Raw genomic sequence first — 18,638 nt, forward strand, 5'->3', positions numbered from 1 at the left:
ACCTAACCTAACCTAACTTAATCTATTTGATTAAAACACATCTATATATTTGCATTACATCAGACTTTTTTAGGGCTACATGATGTACAAAATCCGACTGAGTAATCTCCCCGCGGTGCACGTCGAGTAACGCTAATGTCAGCGGTTTTCAAATTTTAAGAACTCATAACTCAGAAAATTCTAAAAGAAATTCCACTTATTTATAGCGTTTTGGAGAAGTCCTGACGTCATTTACAAGAATCTACAATAAAAAATAGGAATTAATATTTAAAAATTTCAATATGATCTTTACGCGATCTTGGAATTTTTACACAAGATCAAGCTCATTTTATCACTTTGTGTCCCCCTCAAAACTAAACAATTTTTATTCTAAACATTTTTTTCTAAAACGCGACGTTTTTGGTATATTTGAGCATATTTTTTTAAGTGAAACATCCTGTATATTCTACCTTGTATAGAGCTCTTGCTAATCTCTTTTAGTAGCGTTGTTTTGTTTTCAAGCATAAATAGACGTAAAATCGGCCCTTTTAAGGACCATCATATATTTTTGACAGATCCGGACAAGCCACGTTGGAGAGAGAATCAGACCAAAGATTTTTACCAAGAAAACCGCAAAAAATATCAAAACTCGAAAAAGGCCTTATTTCAAATAATTATCTTATAAAGAAACAGGATGAGTGGAATTCTGAAAAGCTTTATTTTCGGCATTGAATTTATTAAACGTCTGAAACATCTGGAAAACAAATGTCCCGACCGTCATTTTTGCGAAGAGTTGATTATTCAGGGGCTAAATTTTTGCGCGTGAGAAGAGAGCGTACGATTGAGTTTCAGAACGCATGTTTACGAATTTCAACGATACTTGTTGAGATTATTATTACAGAGCGCTCGAAGAACGACGAGCTAAGCCTCCACCGCAGATGTTTTGTTCTTCTTTATTCTTTTCCAGGACAAAGGCTTGAGGACACCCTGCGTGTGGGTCCTTCTTTATCTGATAGCGATCTTGGTGCGATAATTCAGGAATACGATGTAGGTGACGACGAATATCGCGGGCGTGAGCAGGAGGAGCGTGCGCACGACCTTCATAATTTGGAGGTTGGCCTCGCTCACGCAGTACTTCCGTACGGTGGCCGCGACGCAGAGGATATAAGCCTCGATGTCGATGTCCGCGGTGACCGGAAACATCTCCCGGTCCTTCTCCGTCAGGCGGCTCTCCAGCCGGTACACGCGCTTCCTCTCCGCCGGCCACGGCCTCCATGAAATTGACTTGAGGGATCGAAGTGCATTACGAACTCTGTCGTACTCCGCGACGATCCTGGGGAGAGCAATGAGAGTTTTTACCTTTAGTAGGACCGATCCTTCCTTTCCTTCCCGCCCCCGCCTCCACCCCGTCGACGTTTCCCGCCGTTAACGTCCGTCTTGCCCGACATACTCGGCGCTCGAATTCTCAACGGTACCGACTCATCGCGTCTCGTCCTTACTCTGTATTTCTTTTCCTTTCCTCTCTCATCCTAGATCCTTCTTTTTCCTCCGCCGTATCGACACGGAACCATATCGATACGGTATTTCCCGCGAATATGGACGCGCGCGCAAGACGAATGAGACGTACTCAAAATTGATTTTCAAGCGGCCAACTCAATCGCAGTTGGAGAAAGATCGCAAAATACCATTAAGTGCGCGAGAGCGGGATAATAAAAAAACTTTGCGCGCGCCCGTGGCGAACTATGTAATTTTCAATCCAACTTATTACGAACGAATCGCGGCGAACTCGACGGGAGAGTTTCCCGCCGAGGCGAGGAGAGAAAAAGCTGGCTTGAGTTTGGCGCGCAAGATTTACTCTGCGCGCGTCCGAGCAGACAGAGAAATCAGAGAAGTATTTGGCAAGACGAATGCAAAAATATATTTTCGTTTGTGAGTCGATCCGCGGGACGAATCGACTTCGCCGGCGACCGTGTTTCCCTTCTTCTGCTCCTTCTTCTTCTTCTCCTTCTTTTACTTCATATCGCGCATTGGAACAATCAATCCGTATAATTGACGAGAAGAATTTTTCCTCAAGCTTCTAATATTTATGAGAAGGTACTCGAGGAAGAATATTCGACGATAACTTAATGCTCCATGTTTCTCGTTAACGAAATATTGGGTTGTTCGCAAAGTAATTTCGGTTTTTGCATGAAAATGAAAGACGATATTTTTAATGGAAAGAAAAGTTTTATTCTGTTAAGTATTGACCATTTTGTTCTAATACCTTTTGCTATCTTTGAGATAATAACATGATTCCACGCTCGTACAACTTCTGGTCCTTATTGGCAAAAAAACTGAATCAAGTGGTTTTTGACACCTTCATTTGAATCGAAATTTTTACCATCCAGAGAATTTCGCAGTGACCGAAACAAGTGATAATCGGATGGTGCCAAGTCAGATGAATATGATGGATGCGGTAACAGCTCCTGGCGAGTCATTAAATTTGTATGAGATTTAGCGTTGTCATAATGAAATACAACACCTTTCTTGCCTGTCAATTCTGGTCTCTTCTGCTTGACGGAATCATTCAATTTGTTCAATTGATGACAATACACATTCGAATCATTTGGTTATTTGGTAGCAGCTCAAAAAAAAACCATTCCTTTCCAATTCCACCAAACAGAGAGCATCACCTTTTTTTGATGGATGTCTGCTTCAGATGTGCTTTGGACTGATTCATCACGTTTGCTCCATAATCTTTCGCGTTTAATATTATTGTACACAATCCATTTTTCATCTGCAATTATAAGTCGTTTCAGAATTGGATCGTTTTCCTCACATTTCAACAGCAAATCGCAGTTGGTAATGCGACGAATCAAATTTCTTTTTTTGAGAAACCCAAATATCGAGCTTTGAAACGAAATCAAGTTGTTGTTTCAAATGCTCATACACGGTCGAATTCGATAAATTCAATCTCTCAGCAATTTCTCGTGTTGTTAAATGACGATTTGCATTCATTAATGCCTTTATTTGGTTCATCAGTTTCAAGTGGCCTTACCAGAACGTAATGTATCTTTGAGGTCAAAATTCCCAGAACGAAATTTCAAAAACCAATTCCGACATTGACGTTTAGTAAATCCTCTCCATACACAGCATACATTTTTTTTCTTGCTTGTGCTGCATTTTTGCTTTTACGGTAATAAAAAAAGCAAAATGTGACGGAAATACTCACGTTGATTTTCCATTTTTTATGCGACGTCAAACAAAAACGACTTGACATATTCCATAACAATTTTTTGTTCAAATTAAGCTTGAGATGTGCATTGTAAAAATATAAAATAATTTTCCGATTTGGAATGAGGTTAACTGCTTAAAAAGGCAATTAACACCATCTATTTGAAAAAACCGAAATTACTTTCCGATCAACCCTATAAAATAACTGCACATGCCGTCGTCGCCGTCTCGATGCTGTAAGTTAGCCGACACATATAAAAAAGAATTCCAATGGGACGGCCCGTCAAGATTGGCCGAAATTTTCCTCGCCGTTCAGGAGCGATCAGGCAATGAGCGACGCAACCTCCGCGAGTGAAGAAATCAATTTTTCCTTTCTTTCTTTTCGCCGATATTTACGGGCGCACGCATTTCAGCAAAAACCAGTTCGACAAACCTGTTCATATATCGCGCTGCATCTGAACCGTGCACTTTCAGATCACTTTTACCTCCGCGATACGCGTCGCATTATCAGCGGCGGGCCTTTCACAACGCGGAAACGAGCCAGGACGAGCGCCGAAAGAGCGAGCACGAGCGCCCGCGATCACGTCCCAACTTTCACTCGGGTCTCTCCCCCCCCTCCCCCCATCTCGAACTTCCTTCGCAACGCGATCGCGCGGCGATAGTTATCGGCGAAGTTGGAGGCTTCATGTATGAACGGCTTTAATCATTTCTTAATGCTCGCGAATGCAGGCGCGGGATTATCTCCAGGCTGAACATCGAGCGTTTAATATCGCCGGCGATTATACTCCGCGATCTCTCTGGGATTTATCGTCCGGCCGCGATGTATAAGAGACGAGGTAGAATCGCGTAGAAAACGCGCGCGAGTTCCGCTTTAAATAACATTGTGCGATATCAAAACGCGCAAACGAAAATAAATGGAAGCGATAAATGAGAGCGATGGGCGACCCGTCAAATTGATGCAAATGTGGCACGTGACGTTTCTATTTGAAGCGACACATTTCGACGCGACGTACCTGCGATATTTATAACTAATGGATTGGATCGCGAAATGGCGGATGATGAAAATGCATCTTTGGGAGGTGACTTGGTCATGTAATTGAATTTAGTAGGACCGCGCGTTTTCGGGACAACTTCGTGCCGTCGGCATATTTTGTATCGCCAGCTGTTGCACCGGCGCCGCGTATTGTAAATTGCAACTTGTTTCAACAATATCCCCCCCCCCCGGGCGATTGAACATCTAATATAAAGATTGCGTTCAGATATCCACATAATTCTTTGCACGAGCGAGCTTTAGTTCATTGCCAAGAATTTTAAACGTAACCGTAAGATCATAAGAAAACTGACAAATCACGGTCGATTATTCTTCTGAACCAAGGAGGATAATCGACCCTGATTAGGGTCAGTTTTCTTACAACCTTACGGTTAGGATTATGGATTTTTTGTGCGTAAAGGCCTTAACGTGTCCCGTTTGCGCGAGGTAACGATGAACGATGAAATCGTTGGCGGGGAAAGGAAAGAAGAACCAAGCGTTGGCATGACGGAAGCTTAACGAAACGATTTGCCGGCATGGCATTTTCATGGCAACGGAGTTGCGGATAATGATCGAAGTGACCGTGTTAAATTTTCCGCGACCCTGCGAACCGGGCGCGAAGACATTGACGAAACTATGACGATAAATTCGCGATTCGGCAAATTCCGCGCTAAATGTCGCGCTCGTGCTACACGCAAGAAACTATTTGGTTGATATAATTGAATTTCAGCTATAACAAGCGAAGCCTTCCGTTTTTCAGGAATTAATTGAAAATTTGGTTGCACCACAAGCGAAATTCCGTCGGAAGGTTTCTGGTCTCGCAGAAATATACCTAAACCGAAAACATTAATGTAGTCAAAGCTCCAAGTTTCGTTCTTCACACGAATAAATGGAGCGTTTCTGTGTACGACAGTGGAGGTGGAAAACACTTGCGCGGCCGGTTTGAAAATTGCATCAGTGGCAGTGTCATTCAACTTCGTCAAACGAATTTTTTCGGTCGCAGTAACTGAGATTTTATTTCTCTTTATATGTATGATGTAGTTGTACGATTTCTATGAAAATAGCCGATTTCTCTGCTGCGGTAACTATATTTTCGAGACGGAAAATTCGAGTTCTTTCAATCAAGAGCAGTTATTGATACGAATGGTCCTTCGGTTTGCGAAACAAAATTTTCTGCTATTGCAATCGAACTTTACGTAATAGAAAGACTTTACGTAATAGATTTCTAGTCGTTGCTACAGAATATTTTTCTGCATGCACACATTATTTGTAAGGTATAAATTTTAATAAAGTCAAAGTGTACATATATGTAACGTCGAGATGATAAATTACTCGTCAATTTTTCCTAATGATGATGCAACCTGATGTCTTAAAATTCACGGCGGCCGTGGCAAAAATTTTAATTATTCTCTGTCGCGCCGTGATGTTAAAAAAAACCGAATACATCAGGGAGAGAAAACTCGCGGAAAACAGTCGAGCGGCCGAGCTGAAAATAACATTGTTGGCAGCGTCATTCAACTTCATCAAATGAATCTTTTCCGTCGCAATATACAACCAAGATTTCATTTCTCTTTACACGTATGATGTAGTTTCACACTTTTTGTGAGAATAGCCGAATATTCTGCTGCGGTAACTATATTTTCGAAACGGAAAATTTGAGTTCCTTCAATCGAGAGCGGTTGTCGATGCGAATGGTTCTTCGCTTTGCAAAACAGAATTTTCTGGTCATTGTCACATGAGGTTCGATCGAATCTCATGTGACAAAAGAACCTTCGCAAAAAGAGTCAATTTTTTGCCCGTTTTTCGTTCGGTCCTCGATTTTGGAATCGAATTTTATGCCAAAAGATAGTTCATGATGAGACATTAATTACAGAAAAGTTTTACGTTAAGCATACGATTGGGTTCAAAGATGTAAAAGGTCAAAGTGGTCACTACCTACTAAGAAAGTATGACATTAATAACGCTTTATCGCACGAATTTTTGCAAAATCCGATATCTATGGGTTCTTTGAGTTGCTGATTATGAATCTGATGTCAGATTTTAAAAATTCAAGATGGCAGATGCAACATGACGGACACACATAGTAAAACAATCATTTATTTTTATTGGAACTGTTATGTTGTGGTTTTTTTGGCTAGTTGATTGCGAATTTTCTATTAGGTTTTCGAAAGTAATTTTTTCGATGACAATTTTTGAGTGGAAAAAATTTTTTTTATTGTCTTTTCATAAAAAAAATATCAAATTCAAATTGATACGTTACATGACGCATAAAGGATAACGTGATAGTTTTATTTGTTATATTTAGGCTTATCTTGCCTTCATTGGCTGGATAACTTTTTCATCTTGCCTTCACTGGCTGGATAATTTTTTCATCTGGCCTACACTGAAGGTAAATGTAAATCTAATAGAAAGTTTACAATCAGCTAGCCGAAAAAACCACAACATAACAGTTCTAATAAAAGTAAATAATTGTTTCACTATTTGTGTCCGCTATATTACATCCGCCATCTTGAATTTTTTTAATCTGACATCGAATTCGTAATAAGCAACTCAAAGAACTCATAGATACTGAATTTCGCGAAAATTCGTGCGATGAAATATTATTAGTGTCAAACTTCCTTAGTAGGTAGTAACCATTTTGACCCTCCATATCTCTGAAACCAATTGTATGCTCAATGTAAAACTTTTTTGTGATTAATGTCTTATCATGAGCTATCATTTCGCATAAAATTTAATTTAATTTAAAAATCGGAAACTGAACAACGGGCACTTTTTGCGGAGGTTCTTTCTAGTAGAGAAAATTTCTAGTTGTCACCAGAATATTCTTCTGCGTATACCTCTGCTTCCCGCCGCATAGGCTGAGGACGCTGTCGCAGAGCATGGACGGCAGCCATTCGAGGAGCACGATCAAAATCCAGTACAGCGAGGCGTTGTTCGTCATTCCGCGTATCCCAAAGGTCGGATACGGGAATGACCAGCTGGCTCGTCTGCTCTTCTTCTCCAGTTCATGCCACGTGCAGCCGATCGTCGCCGCGTTGTAGACTACCGGCTCCGCGATGTCGGACCTGCGCATGACAAAATGCGATGAGAAAAGCGATGAGAAAGCGAGGGGGAAAAGCGGGAGAAGAGAGAGAGAGAGAGAGAGAGAGAGAGAGAGAGAAGCGCAGCGCTCAGCATACTCGGTAGAATTTCAGCGTAGCGTTGCGTCGCATGCGATCGAATAACGCGCTTCTTGCTTTATTCGGAGAGCCGCGCACGCGTTCATTTGCGCGCGAGGCGCCGATATGTATCTCCGTGCGCTCGCATTTACATCGACGCTTGAATTTACGCCTGTGAATTTTGCGAGCACCTCCGTCGCTTGCCTGCAAAGCTGCTACTAACGACTACCGATAATTAATCGTATTTTCAACTAGTAACTCCTCTACGAAACGCGACGGGGGTAACCGGTAAAGCCGAACGGTGCGCAGCGCGCGCGCGCGCGCGCGCGAGAGAGAGAAAGAGGGAGAGAGGAGGAGAGAGCCGCGCGCCGCTTCGTTTCTTGCTAGGCGAATGCAATCAACTTATTCGCAGTTCAGTCGTTCGGAAATACTTCAGAGCGAAGCGGAGAGGTGCTCTCCCGCTTGAAACTAGTAGCGAAACGCAAGACTTTTAGGGAAAGAGCCCGCGGGGGGGGGGTCGGAGGCCAGCTATAAGTTTCGTTCGTTCGTTTCGTTCGATCGGTAACCGTAGTTGAGGCTGGCTTAAGTAAAGCTCGTGATTTCGAAGGCTCGTTTGCTTTTCGTCGCGCGCGCGTCGACGCCAATTAAAATCTCATTCGGAGGCGGTTCGACGAGGATGGTCGCGTCGCGAGGCGAGGAACATGTCCGGGTTGATCGTCGCTCGGCTGGCCTCCCGTCCCTCCTGTTGTTGATCCTCTCGCGAGCGCGCGTGCACCTCCGCCGCCTCCCCGACGGCGCGATATTATTTTCGATTTTCATTTCACGCTCCGCGTGAGCCACTTTCCTCGCCGATGCGTCCTACACGCGGGAATCGATGCACCGGCCGTATCTTCGGCGGCGGGGCTTACTTCGTTTGGTAAACCGATCTAATATAATCTAACTATCGCGTGTCGTGGCGCGGAGAGGAGGGGGAGGGTGCAATTTAACTATCGATTTCAATTACCGGGTACGCGCGTACAATCTCGAATAATCGCTTTCTTCGTCGGCCGCTTCTTCGACCGCCAAGCCGCGCGTGCTCTGTATACTTCCACCGAGAACCGGAAATATAATTCACGCTAGGCCGGAAGGGTATGCACGTATCTCGAGAGGAGTCGGCGAGAAATGCAGAGCTCTCTCGCCTCGAAGTCAGCAGCTGGTCTTGTTCGATCGGCGCGCGGTCGTCGATTGAAATGAGTAGAAGTGTCGCTTGAGGGGCGCAGGCGGCGTAATTCCAGCGTATCGTCGATGAAAAATTGCACGGTAAAACACTACACTCGACGAAAGGATCGGATTCTACTTTCCGCTCACGCTCGAGAAACGCCGAGTATTAATTTGCATTACCGACTGACGACGTCGACTCGAGACAATCGTAACCGTGTCGAAAGCACCGAAGGGTATTTGCTCGCATTTTTACGCCGAAGGATTCGTGATGTCGCGAGGAGATAGCAACGAAGGGGTGAAGCTCAAATAAAAAACTGAAGGGAATGAATTTCGTTTTAGACAATTGGGGCGGAAGGAAGAGTCGGGAGCGAGTAAACGGCAACAACCACAGAAACGGCGCGCGAAATGTAAAACTTGTTTGCTCGTATCCAGTATTTCGCGTTGTGGCATTGAAAATAGACGAGCCGTGTTTGCGACAGATACTGATCGCGATACGTTAAGGAAATACGGCGGAGATAACGGAGGGATCATTAATTTCATTCACATTTTTATTTTCTTTGCGAAACCTCTCCCGCACGCCTTTCTCGGACATTCGCGGAGTTCCGTTGATTTCTTTTCCTTTGCACTCATCGGCGCTTCGCTTCACTTTGAATGGAGATTCAGTTTGTATGAAAATAAAGCGGACAGAACTGACGGCGCCACCTGAGTAGAACAATTAATAGGGCTCTGGTAAGAGCTTGATTATTTTTATCTAACATTAATCAGGCCCTAGTAGGGATAGAAAGACAAGAGCCCTGCAAGATGTGTAACAAATGGTTTGACGGGTCCTTATAAGACAATATTATGAGAGCCTTATAAGGAAATATTAACAGAAGTTTTATGAAGAGCGATATTAAAAAAGTCTCATAGAGTAATATTAAAGTATAGAGCTAAAATCTATTCAAAATTTGAGTGAGACATCCACTCTTGCAATTGCGAGTCAAAATATTTTTATTATCGCTTGAGTAAAAATATTCGTTCTTTTAATTCCAAGAACTTTAGACTGTAATTTCTTTATTTCTTTATAACCTTTTTTGTTAGTAGACAACAAGAAATTTTATTTTAAAAATATAGCATATTTTACAATAAAATATAACATTCTTTCTTGACACATAAAAATCTTGCTACTGTTTTCATTAAAGTTTGCTGTATTTCAAAACGAAAGAAATACTAGAAAAATCTTTGGAAGAGACTGATGCATATGGCAACTAATAAATCTAATAAAATTTGTTTTTAAATGGGGTATAATTAATAAATCTTTAAAAGAACCAGATAGAGCCTACTAAAACAACACTAAACTATGGCAATTTTATTACGCGCTTTAAATCTTATTAATTTTCTATAAGAAAACTTGATTTTGTATATTTAAAGCATCCTCTTAAAAGATCCTTCTAAGACCCATATCAGTTTTCCATGTTAAAGCGTTATTTCGTAAAATCTAAAGCATCTCTAATAAATCCTTCCAAGGCCTTTCTCCGTTTTCCCTATCAAAGCCTTATTTATTAGATCTGAGGTATTCCTAAAAAATTCTTCTAAGGCCCTTACCAGTTTTCCCTATCAAAGCCTTATTTATTAGATCTAAGGCATTCTTAAACAATCCTTCTAAAACCCAACTCAATTTTCGCTATCAAAGCCTTAGTTATTAGATCTAAGACATCCTTAAAAACCCTTCTAAGGCCCTTCTCAGCTTTTCCTATCAAAACCTTATTTCATAAAATTTAAGGTATCCTTAAAAGATCCATCTCGGAGCTTGATGTAGCGATAATGAGGCATCCCTTTTTAGAGCATCCTACTTTTAGTCTTATCGGGGCCTCGATGAGGATAGCTCTAACGATTTTTTGCTGGAGTAATGATAACGGTAATGCTCGGCATGAGACGTCGCCGCGCGCTTGATGCTTTTATATTTAATAAAAAACTTGCTCTATTCGCGTACGAGGGGATAACGAGAGCTGTTTCCCCTTGCGATCTGGAAACTCGTTTCCAGCGCCGATAAGCAATGTTTGCACAGCGATTTGAGAAATCGGAAAGGCGCGAATCACGCGCGAGTTACGATAACGTAAGACTGCCCGCCGCTCCAGCCTATTTAGCGCCTTGCAGTCGGACGTTAATTGCAATTGTTTCGCAACTGTTGCATAACGCTCCGCACGTATTGCACGCCACCTTCAGCACCGGTTGACTTTCGCTCTCTCTACTCGGGCAACGACGAACATAATATTTAAGCGTCTTAACTGCACTTACATAAGGCGACTCTTAATAGATCGCTTCCGCCGTGGAAATTATCGCAAATACGCGAGAGCGATGCTTGACGTGATAAAGGCGGATTAAATTTAACCGTTCGAATAAATGACCTTTAGAATCATTTTTTTTTTCGCAACGACGGCGATACTGAGAGCACTCGAAACTCGGATTAATCCGCTGTCGTAATTGCGAAATTTCGCCTCGGCTCATAACGAAGGAAATCCGCGCGAGAACGAAGGCAAGAAGTAGGTCTCTTGCATGCGTGGGGCTCGCAATTTTCTCCCTCGCGCACGTGCGCGCTGAGAGGGGAAGGGAAAGCATTCGGCGGATGCTAAAGTCGCAAGAGGACACGCGATTTTTCCATTCACACCGATACGTACGTGGCCACCTCCCACGCGGCGGCGATCATCGTGTTCACCGCCAGGTCCATCGGAACAAGCTCAGCCTGCGAATCCGCGTTGCCGAACGCGTAGCCGGCGCCGACCATGAACGCGGTGGGTCCTCGGAGAATCTCGACGAAACCGGGCATGGGTTGCTTGTGAGCCGGCCCGATGAAAGGGAAGCGCACAAGGGCGACCGGTATCTTGGGGATGTCCTCATTCTGCAAGCTCTCGCTTATCTTGCCGCGATACTTGAAGATGCTGGACGCCAGGGCGACGCACCTAAGCTTCGGCAAATCCTGACAATATTCCAGGACGACGCTGTGCGGCCCGGCAGCGTGAAAGGCCACGGTGACCTCCCTCAGCGAGGCTTTGTCCTCGGCGCTTAGACCGAGCTCTTGGCAAAGCAGATTGCCCTCGAACGCTTGCACGCGCGAGATCGCGCTCGGCACCTCCTGTCTCAGCCGCTCGTACCTGCCGACGATAATAACGCCGCCGTTTCATCCGTAAATCGGCTTTGGAATTTACCGCCGCGAATGTCATCAAAATGGAGATGTGCCGCACAAAAGAAGCGCGCGCCGCTGGATGGCCATTAAAAATGTAAAGCAGTCGCGCGGTGATTCGTGGCTTCGAGTTGCGACGCCGCGCGAGCGCGCGCGGTTTACCGCCGGCCATTTAGTAACGGCTACTGCGTATTTCGCGGAACGGCTGAAATTATTTACAGGAAAGAAGACTTAAACAGAGAGAGAGAGAGAGAGAGAGAGAGAGAGAGAGAGAGAGAGAGAGAGAGAGAGAGAGAGAGAGAGGGATTCACGGCAATTTATTACACAAGTGTGATAAACATGTTAATGCGGCAATTAGTAATCACGTCTCTTCCGTGCGACAGCGATCTTGCCTTTGCCGTTAGAATGTTAATTAGGCTCCTTTATAATTTTTTTTGTAAAACACTCATTTTAAAAGCGATTATATGCGTATAACGTGTTTAATCCATTTGCATTCGGAAGCGGAATAATCCGCGCGTAATGACACTTATCATCAGCCGCGGAATATTTCGCGAGTAACGACGTTCACTTTTTGAGAATCTGAAACAGTCCGCGAGCGTCCTCTGAGTAGTAAATGAGCTTTCAGTGCATTATCCGCAAATTTTACTTTCTTCATTTTTGTTCAGACCTTTCTGGCTATCGTTAACAGTAGATAGTTTTGGTTAGCAATAAAAAGGATCGAGATTCCCATGTTTATAAACAAAAATCAGAAATTATGATAAAATATTTAGAAGACAAAAGGATAAGAGAGGCATCATCTGTCAATGATACAATAACGAGATGTACTGGCCGGCATTTTCCCACGCGAATACCTTCAGCGGTAGCAAAGGGAAGAAAAACATCGAAGCGATGCATTGTATGCTTATCCAAGTCACTTCGAAAGGAAACAGCTTTTGAATGTGATATTTGTGATGTACTATATGTGTATTCATCATTTTAAAGATTATCATACTAATTAATAAAGTCCAATAATTATTCTAAGTTTATTTACTGCAAAAATATATAATACTATCTTTTGCTTTACTATTATACGTAATTTCTAAGTAAACTCAAAGGTAAAAAACTAACGATGTGTGCGATGATGCGCGGCGATACAGCGGCCGACCGTCAGTTGAACGTCTCCGATTTCCGAAATTAGTTGCATATTTAGAGCTTCGATACAAACGTGTTAACCTTTAAAGGACCGGGGTGGCTCTTATAGGAGCCATATATAAATCGGCACTCAGTGTTTTCTTAAAGGTTATATTATAGTTATTTATGCATTTATGTCGATGTTTATGTGCTCTAAAAATATATTTGCATATGTGTTCGTGTGATTTTTATCTTACTTGTAAATAAACATTTATTAACAAATATACATTTTAACTGCATAGTAATTTGCATCTCAATACATTTTTATTTATAATAGACCCACTTTCTCTCAGAATTATATAAAATCAGCATACAACACTATTAGAGTTTCGATTGCGCACAGTGCGTGATAACAATCACTCTAAAAATAACAAATAAGTATAAAAAATACAGAAAAATAGTTTTTGAAATAAAATAATTTTCATTATTTTTTAAAACTAAAATTTAAAAAATTATAAAAAATTAAAAAAATTTTTAAATACCAAAAAATATAAAAAGATAAAAGGAGCTACATAACTTTCTACGTCCACGTCGTTAGCTCTGGGTTATGCTAAAGGAAAGTTTGATTACCGTATGAGATTACTTATAGTAATATATTTTATAGTAACTTATTTTAGGTAAATAATTGCCTTTTTTTGTAAAATTTCGATAATCTAATATCAAAATGATGATCAGCGATATAAAAAAGCCCCTAAAAATGCCAAGATCCAAATTTTGAAAATTTTTTATTTTGGCCGTTCCGTTCCGGACCGAGGTGGTTCCTATAGGAGCCACTAACAAACTCGAAAACTACGCGACATGATGATTACATATATATATATATATTTATATACTAGGTGCGCAACTAAGTTTCCGGGTTTCACACATGGATGGCGCTAACGACACATGTAGTCGACATACATGTCAGAAGTTGTGTCTTTTGTATAGCTTGGACATTTGTTAACAATAACCGGTCGTTATACCAACATATATCGCAACGCAAAAATATTTTCTCTAACAACGAAGATGTCGAGTTTTGTGCCAAATAAACAGCATTTGCGGGGAAGCTTTGCTTTTCTGCTTTAACTTGAAAAAAAGTGCAGCTGAAGCACGTCGTTTGCTTGAGGAGGCCTACGGCGAACATGCACCATCGAAAACTACCTGTGAAGATTGGTTTAAACGCTTCAGAAGTGGCGATTTCGACACTCAGGACAAGGAGCACTCCGGAAGACCAAAAACAAGCCGGAGGACGCCGATTTGCAAGCGTTATTGGATGAAGATGATACGCAAACACAAGATCAACTTGCGGAGGCATTAAACATGACTCGCCAAGGTATTTCCAAACGTTTACATGCCATGGGAAAAATTCAAAAGGAAGGAAAATAGGTGCCGCATGAGTTGACTGAGAGACAGATGGAAAATCGAAGAGCCACTTCCGAAATTTTGCCTTTGCGGCATGAAAGAAAGAGTTTCCTGCATCGAATTGTTACTGGCGATGAGAAGTGGATATATTTCGAGAATCCCAAACGCAAAAAATCGTGGCTTTCACAATTTTTTCGTGACGAAGCATCAACATCGACGGCACGGCCAAATCGCTTCGGAAAGAAGACAATGCTCTGCGTTTGGTGAGACCAGAAAGGAATCGTGTACTATGAACTGCTGAGACCGGGCGAAACTGTCAATGGGCATCGCTACCGACAACAACTGATCAATTTGAACCATGCATTGCTCGAAAAACGGCCAGAATGGGACACGAGACACGAGTGAGTGATATTGCGGCACGACAACGCTCCGTACCATCGCACTTCCATCGTCCAGGACATCATCAAAACGCTGAAATGGGATCTGCTACCGCACCCGCCGTATTCGCCAGACCTGGCCCCTTCCGATTATCACTTGTTCCGGTCGATGGCGCATGGCTTGGCTGGGCAACACTTGGCCAATTTCGAAGAAGTGCAAAATTGGTTGGATGAATGGTTTCGGTCCAAAGACGCGTCGTTTTATCGTCGCGGTATTCATGTATTGCCAGAGAGATGGCAAAAATGTGTAGCTAGCGAGGGACGATATTTTGAATGAACCACTTTTGTATTTCTCTTGAAATTTTCCATTTCTCATTGATCAAAAAAACCTGGAAACTTAGTTGCGCACCTAGTATATATATATATAAATATTGCGCGAGAAAAATTGCAAATTTTAAAGGAAAAATACCGGTCCTCTGAAGGTTAAGGGCACCCAGCGATCTACCGCACTTCGCGCGAGCGAAGATGCAGAAATGCAGAGTAACTCACCAGGCCCAACCATCGTGACTCTCTCAAATGTTTTTGCGTCGCAGCTACTCGCCGGCAAAATCGCAAAAAGAAAAGGGATAAAAACAATACGACAAGTCACCGCGCGCTCAAAGCGATTCCCCGCGGCTTAATAGCCTCGAAGTGGCCGGTGCGCCTTGAACGCTCGAGCTCTCGTCAATTTGCATTTTCTCATTTATGCACACGGCGCGAGCGCATCTTCTTTTTGCCGCCGCGCGTTCCCGGTAACTACGATTTCCCCGAAGGCGGGGCGAGGACAATCCCTTCGTGGGTTTTAATTTCGCGAAATTCAGAACCCGGCTGACGAATTTTCCGCGCGGTCGCGGATCTCGCGCAACGGACGAGCTAGAGCGAGAGAGAGAGAGAGAGAGAGAGAGAGAGAGGAAAGGGGTGAGAACGAGTTCCGCCGCGTATACTTCATAATCTTTCTAAAGGGGGCGCGAGGCGTGTGCTAATGAAAATAAATCTCTCTCCGTGCGCGCTCTCACTACCCCCCATTTCTCCAGGACGAAGGTAGGAAGAAAGAGAGAGAGAGAGAGAGAGAGAGAGAGAGAGAGAGAGAGAGGGAGACGCAGCGAGCGCGGTGGAACGGCGCTGAGTTCGGCCTCGCGTGCATCCCGCGATGCATCTGCGATCGTTACGATGGACGAGCACGTAACGAGGCAATCGGGTTTACGCGTCCGTCTAAACGCGTGCGTCCGATCGTATCTCGCCCGGCCGATCTTGATTGCATCGTTACCGCGGCGCGATTTCGGCTCTCTCGTGCGCGCGCGCGCACAGTCGCGGACGTATCGAATTTCGCCATCGCGAGTGAACGCGGTCTCGCACGCGTGCGAGTAAGTCATCGAATGTCATTAGATAGCGCCGAGGATATCGCGCTGAGGGCGAAGAAAACGCGACGAATTATTTCCGGAAAGCAGCTCGGGCCGGCAGAACCCGGGCGGTAAATTCGCGTGTCGAACGCTGGACGGCCGACTGACGTAATATTATGCAATATTGACATATGCGGAATTAAATTCATGCCGGGCGAGTATGCACGCGGGCTGCCAGTCGCAAAACGCAACAAGTCATCGTTGAAATTCCTCGGCGTTGTATGCGTACGATAGATCGCCGCGTTGGAACAAACACGAGTAATGCAATAGAAAGAGAGAGAGAGAGAGAGAGAGAGAGAGAGAGAGAGAGAGGAGAGAGGAGAGAGGAGAGAGGAGAGAGGAGAGAGGAGAGAGAGAGAGAGAGAGAGAGAGAGAGAGAGAGAGAGAGAGAGAGAGAGAGAGAGAGAGAGAGAGAGAGAGAGAGCGCGGCAGGGGAGGAGGTGGGCGGGGAAGAGAAAGATCTCCTGTCCTCCTTACGAGAGAAAATACTCCCCCGCCTCCGCGCCGTTCCTCAGCGGTGAAACACGGCGTGCGCGAGCGTTCTCGAGATGAAAATCTAATTCCGCAATCGATTCCCGACACGAGGCGCGCCACGTTTCCGGAATTCCCGCGGAAGAACTGTCGTGAGAGCGCGGGGGACGCAGAGGACCTATACTCAGCGTCCTCGAGCGGGGCGAGTGAGTAGGGGAGCGGAGGGAAGAAGAGGATAAATTCAGCGCACGCCTCCTGAGCGGAATCGCGGTCACAATTTAGCGCTCGCGATGGCGATATCGCGCGAGCGAGATTTACAGGTTTGCGCGACAGCCCGCGCGAACCCGAGCGCGCGAGGATAATTCGTACCCGGGCGACGCGAATATCTTCTTCAGCCGGTCGTCCTTGCTCAGGCCGTCCCGGCTCCTGAGGATCACGCACACCTTAACGTCCGGCAAGGTCCGCAGAAGCTTCTCCAGGACGGCGCGGCCCAGCTCGCTGGTGACCCCCGTGAGGAGCACCGTGCGATTCGCGTACCACTCGCACAGAGACATTCTCGATAACTGACGCGACTCGAAAGGAAAGCCTGCCTACCGCCGTACCGTGTCGGACGTGCGCGACGTTCATCGGTATCCCGCCAGGCACACAGGTTGCACTCGCGATGCATTGTCCGAAGTACGCGCGAGAGTGGAAGGGGAGAAAGGCTCGCTTGTCGATCTCGCGGCAACGATCTTGGACAATCCCGGGGTAGGGCTGTGATTACACCGCCGCGCGCAGATTGCTTGTACACGCGTAACTGCGACGTAATCTCGGCCATGCGGAAAAACATACTGTGGTAACGACTAGAAATTTCCTGTTCCATGAGGTTTGGTTGCAGCGGTAGGAAATTCTGTCTCGCGAGGTGAAGAACCATTTGTATCAACAATTGCTGTCGATTCGAAGGAACTGAAATTTTCCATCTCGAAAGTGTAATTAGCGCAGCAGAGTAATCGGCTACTCTCGCAGAAGACGTGGGACTGCATCGTACACGTAAAGAGAAGTGAAATCTCAGTTACGCGATTGAAAATATTCATTTAACGAAATTGCATGAAGAACTGTCAATGATTGAGCAACGTTGAGCCCGGCCGCGCGAGTGTTTTCCGCGAGTGTTGTTTCCTAAACATACTCGTTTTTCTTGTTTCAACATCACGGCGCCACAGAGAATATTTAAAATTTCCGCCGCGGCCGCCATGAATTTTAAGATATCGGGTTGCATCATCATTAGGAAAACTTGACGGGTATTTTACCATCTCGACGTTATATATTATATATCTCGACGTTACATATATATGCATTTAAAATTAACTAAAGTAAAATTTATACCATACAAATTATGTACACACGCAGAAAAATATTCTGCAGTGACAACTAGAAATTTTCTGTTGCATGAAGTTTGCAGCGGTAGGAAATTCTGTCTCGCAAGGCGAAGAACCATTCGTATCAACGATTGCTGTCGATTGAAGAAACTCAAATTTTCCGTTTCGAAAATGTAATTATCGCAGTAGAGTACTTGGCTACTCCCACAGAAGCCGTGGAACTACATCATACATGTAAAGAGAAGCGAAATCTCAATTACCGCAACGGAAAAAGTTCGTTTGACGAAGTCGAATAACACTACCAATGATGTAATTTTGAGCCCAGCCGCGACTTGAAAATAATTTCGCATCTCGACGTTATATGTATATATTTCAAATTTTGTTAAATTTATACCTTATCAATTATGTATGCACGCAGAAAAATATTTTGTTGCGACAACTAGAAATTTTCTGTTATGTGAAGTTCGGTTGCAGTGGTAGAAAATTCTGCCTCGCAAAACGAAGAATCATTCGAATCAACAATTACTGTCGATTGAAGGAACTCAAATTTTGCGTCTCGGAAATGGAATTACCGCAGTAGATTAATTGGTTATTCTCACAGAAGCCGTGGAACTACATCATACGTGTAAAGAGAAATCTCAATTATCGTAACGGAAAGATTCGTTTGACGAATTGAATGACGCTGCCGACGAATAATGCGATTTTAAACTCGGACGCGCGAATGTTTGCGGCGAGTTTTCTTTTC

General features: G+C 43.9%; 1 protein-coding gene across 1 annotated transcript; it reads right to left on the reverse strand.

Annotated features, from left to right (window-relative positions):
• Positions 1–678: 678 nt before the first annotated feature.
• On the reverse strand, positions 679–17,154 carry LOC105184178 (putative fatty acyl-CoA reductase CG5065). The gene is made up of 4 exons (XM_011142769.3): positions 16,908–17,154; positions 11,238–11,711; positions 7,060–7,287; positions 679–1,312 (listed from the first exon to the last, which is right to left on the reverse strand). Exons 1-4 carry the CDS (start codon positions 17,090–17,092, stop codon positions 985–987), a joined length of 1,215 nt encoding a protein of 404 aa, XP_011141071.1. The 5' UTR covers positions 17,093–17,154; the 3' UTR covers positions 679–984.
• Between the last annotated feature and the right edge of the window lie 1,484 nt (positions 17,155–18,638).

This window comes from Harpegnathos saltator, unplaced genomic scaffold (genome assembly GCF_003227715.2).
Source record: "Harpegnathos saltator strain DR-91 unplaced genomic scaffold, Hsal_v8.6 scaffold462, whole genome shotgun sequence".
NCBI lineage: Eukaryota > Metazoa > Arthropoda > Insecta > Hymenoptera > Formicidae > Harpegnathos > Harpegnathos saltator.

Bases quoted from the DNA above. Each gene is read 5' to 3' on its own strand.
- LOC105184178 (XM_011142769.3), bottom strand. From the start codon at position 17,092: ATGTCTCTGTGCGAGTGGTACGCGAATCGCACGGTGCTCCTCACGGGG. The intron at 7,288-11,237 runs GTACGTATCGGT...TGTCATGCGCAG, and splicing joins GCCGCGTGGGAGGTGGCCAC to GTCCGACATCGCGGAGCCGG. The intron at 1,313-7,059 runs GTATACGCAGAA...TGCTCTCCCCAG, and splicing joins CTATGCGGCGGGAAGCAGAG to GATCGTCGCGGAGTACGACA.